At 33.4% G+C, this 15,692-nt stretch overlaps 2 protein-coding genes across 2 annotated transcripts in view; both read right to left on the reverse strand.

Annotated features, from left to right (window-relative positions):
• LOC111044922 (zinc finger protein 236) overlaps positions 1 to 189 on the reverse strand; it is a 57,168-nt gene extending 56,979 nt beyond the window's left edge. Inside the window, 1 exon segment of the mRNA XM_039436604.1 lies at positions 167 to 189. Within this exon segment, the coding sequence (XP_039292538.1) occupies positions 167 to 189 (23 nt within the window).
• Positions 190 to 213: 24 nt separating this feature from the next.
• Positions 214 to 15,692, reverse strand: part of LOC120348890 (zinc finger protein 236-like) — a 44,804-nt gene continuing 29,325 nt past the window's right edge. The window contains exons 17-26 of the mRNA XM_039436605.1: positions 14,344 to 14,581; positions 12,562 to 12,760; positions 11,637 to 11,752; positions 9,890 to 10,033; positions 9,339 to 9,406; positions 7,234 to 7,822; positions 6,490 to 6,605; positions 4,249 to 4,525; positions 1,181 to 1,457; positions 214 to 230 (exon numbers count right to left, since the gene is read on the reverse strand). Coding sequence (XP_039292539.1) covers positions 214 to 230; positions 1,181 to 1,457; positions 4,249 to 4,525; positions 6,490 to 6,605; positions 7,234 to 7,822; positions 9,339 to 9,406; positions 9,890 to 10,033; positions 11,637 to 11,752; positions 12,562 to 12,760; positions 14,344 to 14,581 — 2,041 coding nt within the window. The remainder of the gene's footprint in view (positions 231 to 1,180; positions 1,458 to 4,248; positions 4,526 to 6,489; positions 6,606 to 7,233; positions 7,823 to 9,338; positions 9,407 to 9,889; positions 10,034 to 11,636; positions 11,753 to 12,561; positions 12,761 to 14,343; positions 14,582 to 15,692) is intronic.

Genomic DNA, 15,692 nt, shown 5'->3' on the forward strand with positions numbered 1-15,692 from the left:
AAGTGCTGGACATAATCTGTATTATACAGTGTGGAAGGCACTAAATAGGTTGAGAACTGGGTAGCCCAGGTGCAAGACCAATATTATGCTAAAGTGGGGCATACTCCCTGATAGGAATACTCTATGCGAGTGAGGAGAAATTCAGGATCCAGAACATAAAATCAACTTGCAGGATGCTCCAAGAAACATGTGCTCTTGAGGACTTGAAATTGGCTAATGGTGGCTAATCACTGGAGATCCAGTATATAGATATTATCAGATACACATATTCCACTCCCTAGATCTAATAATTGCGAAGTATTACTAAGACGCGAACTAGCTACAGCCGGGTATGGGTCGGGGTCAGTAGCCGTACTGACAGGTGGAGATACCGGACCTACACTTCTCCCCCTATCATGATTCTTTACCCTCTGCTTCTTTCGCGAGATTTTTAATTTCAGGGGAAGAGTATTTGCCCGTGCCGTTACTGGCCGATTCGGCCCTCGGCCTTTGGAATACAGGTTGCTTCTTCATTAGTCTATCAGAATCTTCATAACTCGGTGAAAATTATTGTTAAATTCCTGTGATTGATTCAATTTATGGCCAAAGATTGAATAATGTAAGTTACTAAATATAGTTTGATCAATCACTTGAAAGTGAGAACAAACTTATTCTTTTTACGAAACTTTTATTCACAATTTTTTTGGAGAAAGACAGTTTTTGGCTATGCCTGTTGTCTTCTCCCAATCATATTACTGTATAATACAATCATTTATGATTGTCAATAATTAAAAGGAATAAATAAATAAGTGTAACAACTCAACTCATTTGTATAGCTGTTCTGTTGAACAAATAAAGTTATTATCATCTATTTATTTATTTCACAATGGGAGCAACAGGTAAAAACCCAAATATGCTCCCTTATCTATAATATAGCCTAATAAAGGAAAGAATTGGCTAATACACGTATGGGATAGGAAATTCACGATTGACGCATTATCACGTCTGAACTACTCAATTAAGTTGAAATTTTGCATACAGATTCTTTATTCACCGAGGATGGTTATAGGACTATTTTCAATTCTTCAAGATTTCAGTAGGTCAAGTTTTAAGTTTGTCATGTTTCTAATCAGACCCTTGCGGAGCACGGGTTACCTGCTGGTCATAGATAAATAAATGAATAAATTTGATATGGACTTACCGGTGTGCAGCCGCATGTGGACTTTAAGCGAACCCTTGGTGGCGAACTGGGAGCTACACATGTGACAGGTGAACTGTTTGGCGCCGGTGTGTGTGTGCATGTGGCAGTCCAGGGTGGACTTTACTGTGAACCGCTTGTTGCAGAACTCGCACTGGAAGGGGCGCTCGCCAGTGTGCGTGCGTAGGTGTCGCGTCAGGTCAGACGGCTTGCGGAAGCTCTTCGGGCAAAACTGGCAACGGTTGCGGTGCACCTCACCACCAAATGACACCGCCTTGTTCTGCAAAAGTATTATGTATTTATTAATTGGTTAGAGCAAACAATACAATAGTCGGAAAAGAAAAACAGGCTATTGCCCAAAACTTCTTCTATTTCTTAATTTTGTCTCAAATCCTCAAATCGTCCAAATATTATTTAGGTTATGTCCATATTAATTTTTACATCAAATCATTAATATTGGGTATTACATAGTACCAAAGAAATAGTAATAATTTTTCCCACCACCCAACTGCAAACTGCAAATCGAGCTAGTTCCTAGTTCTAGTCTGTGATCACAGACTAGTGTACAATCAACTTGATACTATTTGTTTTGGGTACTACCACACAGAAAAGATAGCATAAGGAGTTATCCCATAGTACAGCCTAGGTCGTTCCAAATTACAAGCCGTATTTTGTTAATTCAAGCGTTCAATGTCGTCTACTATCTATTATTACTGTTTTGGCCGGGTGAGATTGTAAGAACGGCACAGTATAAGAGACTACCAGCGTTAAATAGCTTCTCAAGCCGATAGTCCTAGACGGTAAATGTCACCTTGTTCTGCATAACACGTATTTATTATCTAGCAGTACCCAAGTACCGTAGTTCCTAATACTGCCATAATAGATAGCATGATAAAATATCCCATTGTATAGGGCGTTTATGTTCCAAGTTTCACTGTTAACTCAAGCCTATAGTCCTAGCTGCTAGCTGTCACCTTGTTCTGCAAAACAAGTACCTAGTGCCTAGTAGTACCATAGACAAATGATACCTATACCATGGAATATCTTCTCATGCTATCTTTTCTGTATGGTAATTCCTAAAACAATTAGTAATAGAAAATAGTAGAGTTTTATTAGTCATTCAATATTTGAAAAAATACAGCGACTTCATCAAATTAAATTTTTTTAAATCACTATGGTTCATGTCAGACTTTATGAATATTATTTTTATTTTTGAAGGTACGGATTCAAGGATCCAAAGGTTCAAAGAGCCCCACACGTCAACCGAAGCTTATTGTGTTCCCAAGTAGTATGCTAGTTAGGAGAACCAATACCTGTGTCCTTTACAAGAACCATGCTAACATCCCATTCATCACCTGGGGCCTGTTTCATAAAAATTAACAGCTGATTTTATGGGCTATATTGAGCATGTAATTAGAATAGTAATTCTCCTGCATTACAGTATTTTTATGAAACAGGGGCCTGGTTGCTTGTCTGTGCGATTTGGAATGACGGTATGAGAACTATCCTATCAAGAATTTGATCTCATACAACCATGGAGCTATCACTGTGGGCAACATCCTCAGCCAACAAATCTCGAAATATGTTTTTTAGTGAATGAAAAAAACTTTAAGCCGGTTTCCGAGCTCGGGATCTATAAGTTCTGGACTTAGAGTCCACGACTGAAATAAGCTCTCGGGTCTAAATCAACTTTCCGAGTCACGGGTTTATGTTCTAAACTCCGAAACTCCGGGGTCTATTAAGTTCTCGACTTATTTGAGTCCAGGACTTTAACGCAGTAAACTTGAGGGAAATTCTCAATATTTTGCTGTTGTATTGTTGGCATCAGGCCTATAGCAAAACAGCTATAAAAATCAAATACACTCGAAACTGTTTTGTTTTGTAACAATTATTTTGTGAAAATACGTTTCGATTTCATTGTTTTGTGTGATCTATAAATTCAAAGCAAAACCTAACCTTTTGAAACATGAATAAAAAAATAAACATTTCATTTCACGTTATGCTATTATTTATCATTGATCCTTGCCATTGATTTTGGAATAAAAATGTTAGTATGCTAACAACCTATTGAGTTGGAAAACGTATTTGTTTTGAAAAAAAACTGTAATAATAATTTATTATTGTTATATTATTATTAATATGTTGAATATGCCATTGATTAATAATATTCATATTGGGAGATGTAAAGATGGCCATTCCAAGGCAATCCTTGTATTATTTTCCTTGAAATTTCTAGGTTATGTCGTCACAGTCGTAAAATAAGGTTAGTTTTTTACGCATAATATTATGAAGAATATCATTCTAGAATAAACTTGCAAACTATAAATTATGAATTTAGATGGATTAATTCAAATAATTTAGGTATTCCATGACATTTATTTGGCTATTCATCTACTCCAAAACAATAACTGAATTGTGTTTGCTCGGTTGAATCTAGAACTTAAATTTAAACCCTACCCCAGTCGAAGGTTTAAAATCACACTGTTTCAAGTTCTGGACTTGACAATTTTTGATAAATCCCTGACTCGGAAAGAGGCGAGAATCTAATTCAAGTCCTGGACTTATAAACCCTTCACTCAGAAAGCGAAATTATAAACTCCAGGGTCTAACGTGATCTCTAAACTCCAGGGTCTATTTGAGTCCTCGACTAAGTTAACGCTCTGACTCGGAAAGCCAAATTTTCTGACTCCAGAGTTTAAAGCCGGTTAAAGTCTAGAGCTTAGCTAAATCCCGAGCTCGGAAACCGGCCCTATATGTGTTCAGAATATTGTCTATAGGTTCACTCATCCCTCAACATCATCAGTTTCATTACCAACGTACAAGCCTAGAGGTTTTGTGGGCATCATTCTCAAAAAAATCGCAATATGTCTTCTGGTGAAAGCAAAAACCGATGTGTTTAGAATATTGAACAAGATTTGAGCAATAATTCTGAATGTGCAGGCATATTTCAAAGAATAATGTTAGGTTAGGAATATCTTCAGCTTGCTTATGAATATTGAACAAGAGTTAACCAATTATTCTGTATGTACAGGCTTATTTCAAAGAATGATTTTAGGTTAGGTTAGGAATACCTTGAGCTCGCTGACGTGTCCCCTCTCGGCCACCGAGGCAATCAGCACCTTTTCGGAGACTGAAGCGCCGGGCGGCGGTCGCTGACTCAGCAGGCGGTTGGCCTCGTCCTCGGTCAGCTGGCGGGCCACGACGCCACGACGCAACTTGGCGCTCGCACGGCGCACCCTGCCCCTCTGCTTGCCCCTCTCTACCACTGGGGTGTGCCTCTCGGCCACGTGACGCTTCAGTTGCCCCTCTGTGCGGAATGTGTTGTTGCATGCCGAGCACTCAAACAATCTGCCAATCACATCAAATACTCAATTTTTAAACAAAACTCATATGTAAGATTTATTAGAAATTGCAGTTAACTAATTGCTGGAATATTATCACTGTATAATAATTATTTCAAACTAGCAGGAAAAATCGCCAAATTGAAAACTTGACCTACGGAAATTTAAAATTACAAATCCATACACAAAATTTCAAGTGAATCAGTTGAGTTGTTCAGACGTGATGATGCGTCATTCGTAAAATTCCTATCCCATACATCTATTATAAGCCAATTCTTTCATTTTTCTATATTATAGATTGACGTGATTATTTAATTCGTGAAATTCCTATCCCATACACATATAAGACGATTCTTTCCTTTTTCTATATTATAGATTGCAGTAAACCAACAGCTGGAATTTAATTTCTGTTTGAGAATTAGTTCAAATATACAATGTAAGCTCTATAAATAGAAGTAAGGACTTCAAATTTATATTATTGATCTATGTTTTGATTTATTTATTTCATTAAATGACAAAAATACGTAGTCAAAGAAAGAACAGGACACAATTTTGAAAAATATAGTCCACATTTTTAGATTATGCCCAAATTTCTGTTTATGCTAAAGGTTTTACTATTCCAAAAATAATCCGGAATAAATCAATGATCAATTTATGGTTATCAAAGCGTGCTTGGCTATTTAACGGGAACCAATAACAAGAATGACATTGGTTTTAGATACAACAAAAAACATAATACAGTTATCACTATTGTTGTTTGTTATTACTATAATCACTATTGGGTTTTTTCAATAATAGCATAAAGTAAAGAAATACATAATTGACAGAATGTTTCTGTCATCTCTGATAATAGTAATAAAGAAAAATATGCGTAATATTAGAAACTTAGGACTAGAAGGGTATTGTGAGATTTATGGAAAAACTAAGACACAATTTGCTCGCTACATAGTCTGGAGTGCTGGAATGGAAAAAGGAGGAAAAATACATTTTCTTACAGTTACCTTCAGAAGTGACCATTCCTGCATTGATTAAAGAACGCAAAAATCACTTTTCTGCACTACTGAGAAAAGTGCTACTTTGCGTATTCCAGATTTGCAACATGCCAACACAATATAGTAAGTTATATAGAGGATCAGTGCGGGAAAACCGAAATTACGTTGGCATCACTGACTGTGGCAATCATTTCAATGCTTAAGATAAGACCCCCATCAAGCACTCAACATACGAGTTCTCATTTCTCAATGGCTCAGTTGGGAGCGTACTGGACTGGTAAACGAAACATTGATAAGGTTGACATGGTTGGGGGTTCAATTCCGTCCTAGACTATTTTTGCTGAGAATTTTCAAGTTCAATGAAGATTACCCATGTAATTTTGACAAAATAAATAGGTACAGTATTTGAAATTAATTTGAAAATGGTGAATATTACAAATTAAATAATTTAGACTATTAATTGATTAATTATAAATAAATACTATTTTTTTAAATAATATAATTTATAAATATATCAAACATATATTCAAATATAAATTTTGAATTATCTAAATTAATAATTAATTGGTTTATACATTATTTAGAAATTTAAAATTAATACAATTTTAAAATTAATTGAATTAATTCAAATAAATTGTAGATAATAAATTTTAAATAAAGTTTTAATTGATTTTAAATTAAAATTGATTGAAAAATTGCAAACAGATATTTAATGAATTTCAGGAAATTTTCTTCCTAATTACTCACTTTTCATATTCAATAGAAACTGTAGGAAAAATTTAATCTGTAATACGTGCGCAAGCAAAGTTCCTTTGCTGCACTCAAGTAAATGTTTCTCTCGGTGTAGCATATTGTCACTTTGCGCACTAGTTGCACAAATAACTAATTCGTTTTAAAAATAAAAATGAATAATGATAAAAACGTTAACAAAAATTGAAAACCACAAATTCATAGAACTAAATAAGAAACGGTTACCTACTTTTCGACAGTGTGAATAGCTTTGATATGTCTAATGAGCGATGCAGTCGTTGTGAAGGATTTCACACATAATGTACATTCATGCAATCTATCTTTTCCATGGTTTTTCTCGTGTACCTGAAAATTTCAAATTGTTAAATTCATTCAACTGATATGATACTTGAAAATACGGCTCTTCTAAATCAAATTTCTGTATAATCGAAACTGTCAAAATTAATAAGCCAGTAGTTTCGTGATGAAAAACAAGAAGTTCTCATATTATAAAGTTTCATGTAATTTGTTTCAATGATATGAAGTTTGATGCTGTAGTTTGTTCTTACCATAATATCAATCAATCAATATCTTTATTCAAAACATACATCAAAATGTACATGAATGCGTCTTTCTTTATTTATTTATTATTTCCAACATAATAATAAAATAAATAGAAGTTGAAAAACAAAATATATCAACAATAATTTATCATTACGAATTATCTGTAAAATAGAAGTTCATTTTTCATTTTCAAGTACTTTTAGTACTCTTCTGTAGATTCTTCCAAAAAGGAGTTTACATTTTATTTACAGTATTCTGCTTACTTGAGAATTTCTGAAATTGTGTGTGTTCATGCGTAAAGTGTTCTCAGGTTGGACTATTTTCTCAAGTTTGACCGCTTTCGCAGGTCCTGTATTTAGGATGGAATTGTGAGAAGAAGTAAGAAGGAAAATAGATTATGATGAGAATGTGAGAAATAATGTCAACTTACTCGCAACTGAGACTGAGTGTTGAATTCTTGATCACAGACATCGCATCGAGGCTTTTCGCTTTGCTGGATGTTATCGGAACAGTTTAGGTGGATGTCAGATTCATCTAGAGTTTCATTGATATCGGTCTCATTTAGAGTTTGATTGATATCGGTCTCATTTAGAGTTTGATTGATATCGGTCTCATTTAGAGTTTGATTAATATCAGACTCATCTAGAGTCTGATTGATATCGGATTCATCTAGAGTTTGATTGATATCGGACTCATTCATAGTTTGATTGATATCGGTCTCATTTGAAGTTTGATTGATATCAGACACAGTTAAAGCTTGATTGATATCAGTCACAGTTAGAGCTTGATTGATATCAGTCACAGTTAGAGCTTGATTGATATCAGTCACAGTTAGAGTTTGATTGATATCGGACCCATTTAATGTTTGATTGATGTCGGAGGTATTGACAATTGTAATAAGGTGTGTGCCATCGACCAGATGTGTGATGGAGTCTGCCTGTTCGCTGATGTGTTGCGCCACTGCACTCTCATGCTCTTCAGCAGGGTCGGTTTCTATATGTACGTTCACCGATTCCAAGCTAAACAAAAAAAAAAATAACATAGACAATTAAAAATAATAGAGTAGTTGACATAATTAGCGAGGGTCTCAGTTCCTCGCTCCTCGCGGTTTCAGTTTATCACAATGTAACCTTAGAGGTTCTGTTTTATTGAATGAAAAAGACTAAGAAATTTTCAAAAAAACATAGATTTTTGACAATTTCTTAGTCTTTTTCATCAATATGAATAATTACCACAATATCAACTTTTCAACTACACAAAAAGTTTTGTTTTATCATTAAGCTGCTTACAGACTTTTGTGCTACGAACAAGCTCATTTCTCTTTATATCAGCTGATTGTATTTGTACTGAAACAGTAAGATACAAAAATATAACAAGCTAAGCATCAGCTGATGGAAAGTGAACTGTTTGTGGCGCGTAAGGCTGTATGTAGGTTTTTGTTTCAAAGGTAAACGTGTAGAATAGGGGTTTGTGTATTTGCTTTTAAATGACGACACACTGATATTATTCAAGATAATATTATAGATATCATTAGTTATCAACTATGGGCCAATTTTCGAGCTCGGGTTCTAGACTTTAAACAGCTGGAGTCGGCTTTCAGAGACGTTTAAATTGAATTTCGAAAAACTAGAAAATTAAACACAAAATAAAATAAAGAGAAAATAGTGTTAAGTTTCAGCTATTTTGAATTATTTAGAAAAATTTCATTTCGTCAAGGAAAAACGTTTCCAATTATAGAAATGAGAAAATAAAGATTATCATAAAAACTACGACTACGACGAAAGCAAATTTTCTGACTCCAACTGTTCAAAGTCTAGAACTTAGCTAAATTCCGAACTCGGAAACCGGTCCTTAATATAGATCGTGATGAACTGAAATCCGTGATAAATTGAACGTCACCCAATAATTCAACTTATAAATTGATTGCACTGTCGGAATTTCATAAAATCTAGATAGGTTGAGGCTTTTTGAACAGGATCCAACTCGAAATAAATCAATAGCCTTCAGTAAATTATGTATCACTGATAGCATTTATCTATGCATTCTTCATTTATCTCAGTATTTCGTGTGTTGTTTTATAACAGAAAAAGCGCAAACAAAATTTGATCTCATTTATCCAGTTCGTATGGAAGACTCCTGATGGAAAAGTAGCCCTGATGGAAAAAAAATGTAGGCCATAATCCAATAAGTGAGAAATGCCTGTAAAACCTCGAGTATAACTAGAATATATAGCCGATATGTATATCCACTTCAATGTATTCTATGATTAAAAATGTTACAGGTGGGTCTACTACAATATGTGATCCTGTCTTTAGCTAGCCAACAATATTCGTTGGAAACTAATAAATACTTTCAAAAACTTTACCATGTGCACGACTTTCCAATCTCTATTCATGATAAATCACAGTAAAAAATTATTACTACCTTTTTGATAGATGCTTATATTGATAGAGGTATTTGAATACTGCTACAGTCCCTTCTAAGACTCATAATTAAAAATATTGATATGACTACAAATAATCCTTTTATATTTACCTGTGTAATTTATCAGCAATAATGCTTCTTAAATTTACTGAAGAGGGTAGAACTTGTTCTAGATCGGTCTGAAAGAAGAAATCAAAACATTATTCGCGTTATAAGTTCTAATGATGAAACAAAAAAAAAAAAAGAAAATGATGAGCTATGAAGATGAAACTATAAACATTTTAAATCAGCTATTAATGCAAAACACCAAAAATTCGATTAAATAATTATGATTTAACATTTTATTATATAGAATCATCACTGGTACTCATTTCACTGTTTTACACTGGTAAAACATTTTTTATTTAGTATTAAGAATTACTTGAACATGACCCATTAAAAATAAAAGGTTGATTAAATTAAATTCAAATCAATTGACAGGCGTTGAGCAACATATTCTTAAATCAGAGAAACAAAATATTTTTAAATCAGAAGAAAGTAATGCATTTTCAGAATAAGTAAACTGAGATCCTGAACTCATGAGTCAAGACATTTCATCCTTCTTTTCATGAAATATTATACATAAATAATTGTAGTATATAATCCAAGAAATTAACACTTACAGGGAGACTAGTTATGGCAGAAAAGACCATTTGCTCAAAAGGCTGATCAAATAATCCATTTGAATTCAAAGGCTGCTCTTTCTCAACGGCAGTGAGGCTGTACACCTGGTGATTTAGAGAATCCTGGATCTCACGGATCGATTCCTGCAACATTTCATTCAGAAAATTAACTAGAAATTAAACCATTTCACATAATTAAATGACACGATTACACATGGACATTTTAAACACAACCCAGTTACATATTCATTTACATTTACATAATTGTAGAGTCATTTTTTACAATACGATACAAATGAAACTGATTTAATAACATTGGTAGATAAAATAATAAATTAATTTTCAAAGTGAAAGTAGAAGCAAAGTTTTTGCAAATGAAGCAAAGTTTTTGTACATTCAGCGTTGTAAATGATGAAACACACAAAAATATAAAAGAATAGACTTGTTGTCTATGTGGGGAATATTTAATATTTATTTTTATCTATTTTATTTTTATTTTTTGTTACAATTAATTACAAATCATATGAATTATATAATGTTTCTGCTGCTGTATTACTTTTTTGTGAATAAAGATCATTTGAATTTGAATGTACAGAATTACACTTCTCTATCTTCATCTCGCTTTTTCTTGCTGAGGGTAAAGTCCACTGTATCCTAGACTTGATACACTGTCCTATCCTATTATAGTGGGTAAAAATTTCAAAATCACCAAAAAATTATTTTTAATATCATAGCTTGATTGTTAATGAAACTGACCTATAGAAATCATACAGAAATTGAAGTAACTCCCAAGGCAAGCGCTAGACTCTTATATAATATTAGCCATTATCACACTAACTTATGAGATAACCCATAGCTGAAATCGTTTGAGATACATTTCGGTTCATAAAATCAAACCAACAGTGAAATCGTGTTATAGATTCTAAAATTCGCTTTTTCTATACTGTGAAAGACTTGCACAGAATATCCGTAGAGACGCTGTGCGAAATTTCAATCTTTTCATGCAAGCCCATATTAATGGATAAATCACGTCTGACAACAAAGTAGATGTAGAGTTGTCAATTTGTATATCATATCCAGTCTGCATAACAAGATGAAAAATTTGGCACAATTTGACAACACGGATATTTTGTCCTAGTCTCAACTTGTTTATTCAGATTATTTATGTTGAAACACGAAAAATTGAACTAGATAGATCAGCACATTTTACTAACTAATTTAAAATTCAGCTCACAAACAGTAGAAGACAAAAACTCCATAAAATAGTACTGCAAGGCCTGGTAGCAGGTTGCACAAAAGCCGGTTAAATTTTAACCGTTATTAATTTCACGATAACCAATCAGAGAAGCCTTCTTTTCAAAAACGCCTTCTTTGATTAGTTCTCATGAAATTAATCACGGTTAAAATTTAACCGGCTTTTATGCAACCAGGCCTAAGTGTAGTTACACACAAATCGATTTTTGGACGTAAGATTTTTTGCCGTCATTATAAATGCTATTAGATTAAACATAACTTGGCAAACAGATGATGTGTTCATCCAATGTTGTGTTTGCCAAGTTCCGTTTAATCTGGTAGATTTCTTAAGGACGGCAAAAAATCGAACGTCCAAAAATCGATGAGTGTAACTGGCTTAAATGAAACCTAATTTGATTTGTTGAATAATAATTTAAATTATCAAATAATATTATTTGGACGATTAATTTTAAACAAAACCAGTTCAACAATAATATGAGCAGTTGATAGTCACCTGTGTAAGACCCTCTTGCATGGGTAGATTGGGAATCATGATCGTTTCACCATTTTCTGTCAGTGCATGGAGGGTATGTGTACCTTGATCAACACTAATAATGTGTTCCGTTCCATCTAAAAAGAAAACAGTGAATATAAATTAATCGAAATAATGGTCTCTAAATAATATTTATTACAGTATTGAAATGACAAATAGAAAACTTTAAAAAATAATAGTTTGATGTTTCAGGAAACCTTAATATACACAGAGGATTTAGTTATTTTTTAGTCTGTCTTTCATTTTGTTTTAATCTTTATTCATACAAGCACAAATCTCAACAATAAATGGAAGATGAAAGCAGCCTTAGTCAAAAACTGATTCTCTACAAATTTCATCTCAAAAATTATAAATGATAACAAATGCGTCCCAATAATGATTATCCTAAAATTTGTTTATTATACATAAAATATGACAAAATATATAGGGTTGGATAATGAAGAATGGAGGATTTTGAATAGCTGTTAAGACGTGTCCACACTGAAAAAATGTTCGACATACATGTTCGGCAAACATGTTTGTTGAGGAGCTCAGAGACAAACATTTTAAAAAGTTTGGATAATCGTTGTTTGTCAAACAAAAAAATACTGTTTTTTTAAACATTTTCTGTGCTGACAGCTGTAAAACAGCTATAAAACATAAAACCTGTTCTCCTCATTTACAAATATTTTGTTTGGTAACACTGGGCCACGGGTAAACATTATTTGTCAAACATAATAACATTTTCAAAAACATGTTTGAAAAAACATTTTTGAACGGAACTTCTTTTTTTATCTTGTGTCTATCTCAAATGATACCATTTCAGTATTCAGAGTGGAAAAATTTTAGTGAAAATGATTATGTACGAAAAATAGCATCTGTTAAATGGCATATGATTTGACTTTACCATTCAATTGATAGGTATCCTGACCGATGAGTTGCATTGTGCCGACATCGACCTCCACCGTTTCACCCGTTTGCAAGCCAATGTTAGGGTCAAGTATCGGCACCTCATGTTGGGCCTCAACTGGGCCACCAATTTCTTCGATATTATTCACCTCGTCAACAAAGCACGGCGATGGATCATCAGGAGATTGGTTCAACAACTACAACAAATTGAAAGATTGAACGATTTCAATAATGATGTACATCATAGTTTTTTACTGATGACAAGCAAAATAATTCACAAAATGTACATTAACATTGATTCGAAGTAGAGCATTACAGAAACAAAACCCAACCAATAACTATGGTTGAATCAAAACAGAGAATTCTGGGTGGAATCCACAATTTCCCATTTGTTGGAGCGATCAATGGGGAGGATTCTCTATCACAGATTTCAAGAATGTATTGGTGCAGGAGGAAGCCATCTAAACTCTAAAGGAAGTAATTTTCAAAAACTGATGAATTGCCATTATTATTTTCTTATAAATGACATGAACCTATTTAATATAAATAATTTATATAATATTTCATTTATATTTTTATATTATCCCTCATTCATCAATATACACTGATATAACTGATATTTTATCAATAATTGATATTTTTCCCTTCCCACTTATTCTAGGAATTGAATAAAAAAATTCAGTTATTGTGAGTCATCTGCTATAATATGTGATATTCTGTCACCGCTACTATAATGAGGTCTACGTTACAATGACAGTATTTGATGTTGCTGTCCTTGTCTATCATTCGGCATAGCAGATAGAGCTATACTTACATGTCTACCTCTACAATGTTACCAGATCAGTTTTCAAATTGTAGAAATCTATTTAATTAACAAAATATTTAATTCCAATTATAATATATAAATTGAAAAATATTTTTTCTTGGCGAATAAAATATAAATGATTATTTTAAACAAGAATTAAAAGTTAATATTACATAAGATATTCCGGTATCAGCTATCCTCTATAGAAGACAGTGGCAAGGCAGAGAATCGGCAACACTGTCTCCTATTTTTCTTCACTGCTGCCATTATAATGTGGACCTCACAATATTCATTCATTCTTTTTTTGATTCAAGATACATTAAAATGATTGGGGAGGTTCAAGAGACGTAGGCAAATTTCCTCCCCGAAATTTTGATTCGTTCAGAGGTAAGGTTGTTTTTCCACTTTATAAAATGTGTGTCCAATTTACTGAGCAGATACAAACATAAAATTTTGAATTTAGAAATATTGAGAACCAAATTAATCAAAATTACTCTCACTGAACAATTGAAACTGTAAATTATGGTAAGATATTTAGAGTTTCAATTTATAATAATACCACATGTAATATATATAGGCCTAGTGTGATCCACGTTATAATGACAGTATTTAATTAGCATTGGTGTTGCTATCCTTGTCTATCATTCGACATAAAAGATTGCGCTGTCTTTCTATAGCTCCGCAACGTTGCCAAATCCGTCTTTAACATTATAGAAATATAATTTATTAAGGCAGAAAATCGGCAACGCTGTTCCTCTATCTTCAACTACTGCCATTATAACGTGGACTTCACTATAGTAGGCTATATCACAGTTTTGCAATATACTAGTACATGTGGTAAACCAGGTTGGGTTAGCAAGTTAGCAAGCAAATTCCAAAAAACCTTGAGGTTCTACTGTCTCCAGGTTCCTTTTTTCCCCTAAAAATTCAGTATAGAGATAAAAAGTCGACAATAAAAGTGAAAAATGGTTTTACCTCAGCTATGGCAAGAGTGGAATGCGTCTTGATATGAACTCTGCAAGAGTAGTTTGACTTGAAACTCTGACTGCAATAAGGGCAGATGAAAGGCTTGCCGAAGTAGCTGTGTGTCTGCTTGTGCCTGGTCAGTGTGCTCTTGGTGGTGAAATGTTTGCCGCACTCATCGCAGCCGAAATTCTTCAGGCCCAAATGCGAGTTCTTGTGCGCTTTCAGGACTGCATTCGAGATGAATGCTCTAGAAATAACAACTTCATTAGTAAATAGTATGAAATTATTCGTGAAATAGAATAGAATAACTTTTTTATTCGAAATCATGTCGAATAGAAATAAAATATAGTCAGAGCTCACCAATCATAAAAATTATCTCAACTTAGCACGAAATGTGGAAATTGTGAGAAGTGAATATTCCCAATAGTTTTACCAGTTTTCTAATATTACTGAACAGTTCTATTTTATTCATCTATTTATTCAATAATTCAGTATTACACAACTTCCAGAAAAATACCACAGGCTTAAGTCCAAAACGGTCTCAATTATAAAGTTACAGTATTACATAATAGATTAATTCGATTAATATACAAATTATTCAACACAACAATGAATCCTTAATGGAGTTCTTAGACACATTACTTTTCAAATTTAGATGATTAACATATTATTTAAACATAGGTAGTCAGAAATAAGATTACGCCCTATTATCACATTTCGACACAATTCCTTCTAAGAGTTTTCATTATTATCTTTAGTAATTATCTGGTTCAAATCACACAAATATTTATTTATTCAGCAAATTACTATATTGAACGTTGACGACCTACTAATTAATTCTACGACAACTAATATTTGAAAAAATTTATCGAACTAATTCCACCATGATTTCTAACTACATTTAATGGCAAATACAACAGGCTTTCTTCCAAGTCTAGTTTTCTTCAAGTGAAACTGTTAGCAATTACAGTGGAACCTCGATAAAGTACACACCTTATAATACATTTTTTATGCAATACCTTGAAACGTCTGTATAGACGTTTAATGTCGTGATCACGATTTAGTACAGACCTCGTAATAGTAATTTTTTTGAGCGGTCCTTTGAGATGTACTATATCGATGTTCCACTGTATCGTAAAAATAATCGGTCATTTATTAGGCCTACCTAGTCATCTGGTCATTTCACAAGTGATAGGGCCGAAACACACGAGGCATTTTTCAGACGAGTCGGCAGGGCACGACAGGACAGAAAGCTCTCCGATTGGCTGATTCTCGATACGCTAACCCAATCAGCAAATCATGGAGCTTCCTGTCCTGCCGTACCAAGCCCGTCTGAAAAAACGCCTCGTGTGATTCAG

Source organism: Nilaparvata lugens, chromosome 10 (genome assembly GCF_014356525.2).
Source record: "Nilaparvata lugens isolate BPH chromosome 10, ASM1435652v1, whole genome shotgun sequence".
Classification (NCBI taxonomy): Eukaryota; Metazoa; Arthropoda; class Insecta; order Hemiptera; family Delphacidae; genus Nilaparvata; species Nilaparvata lugens.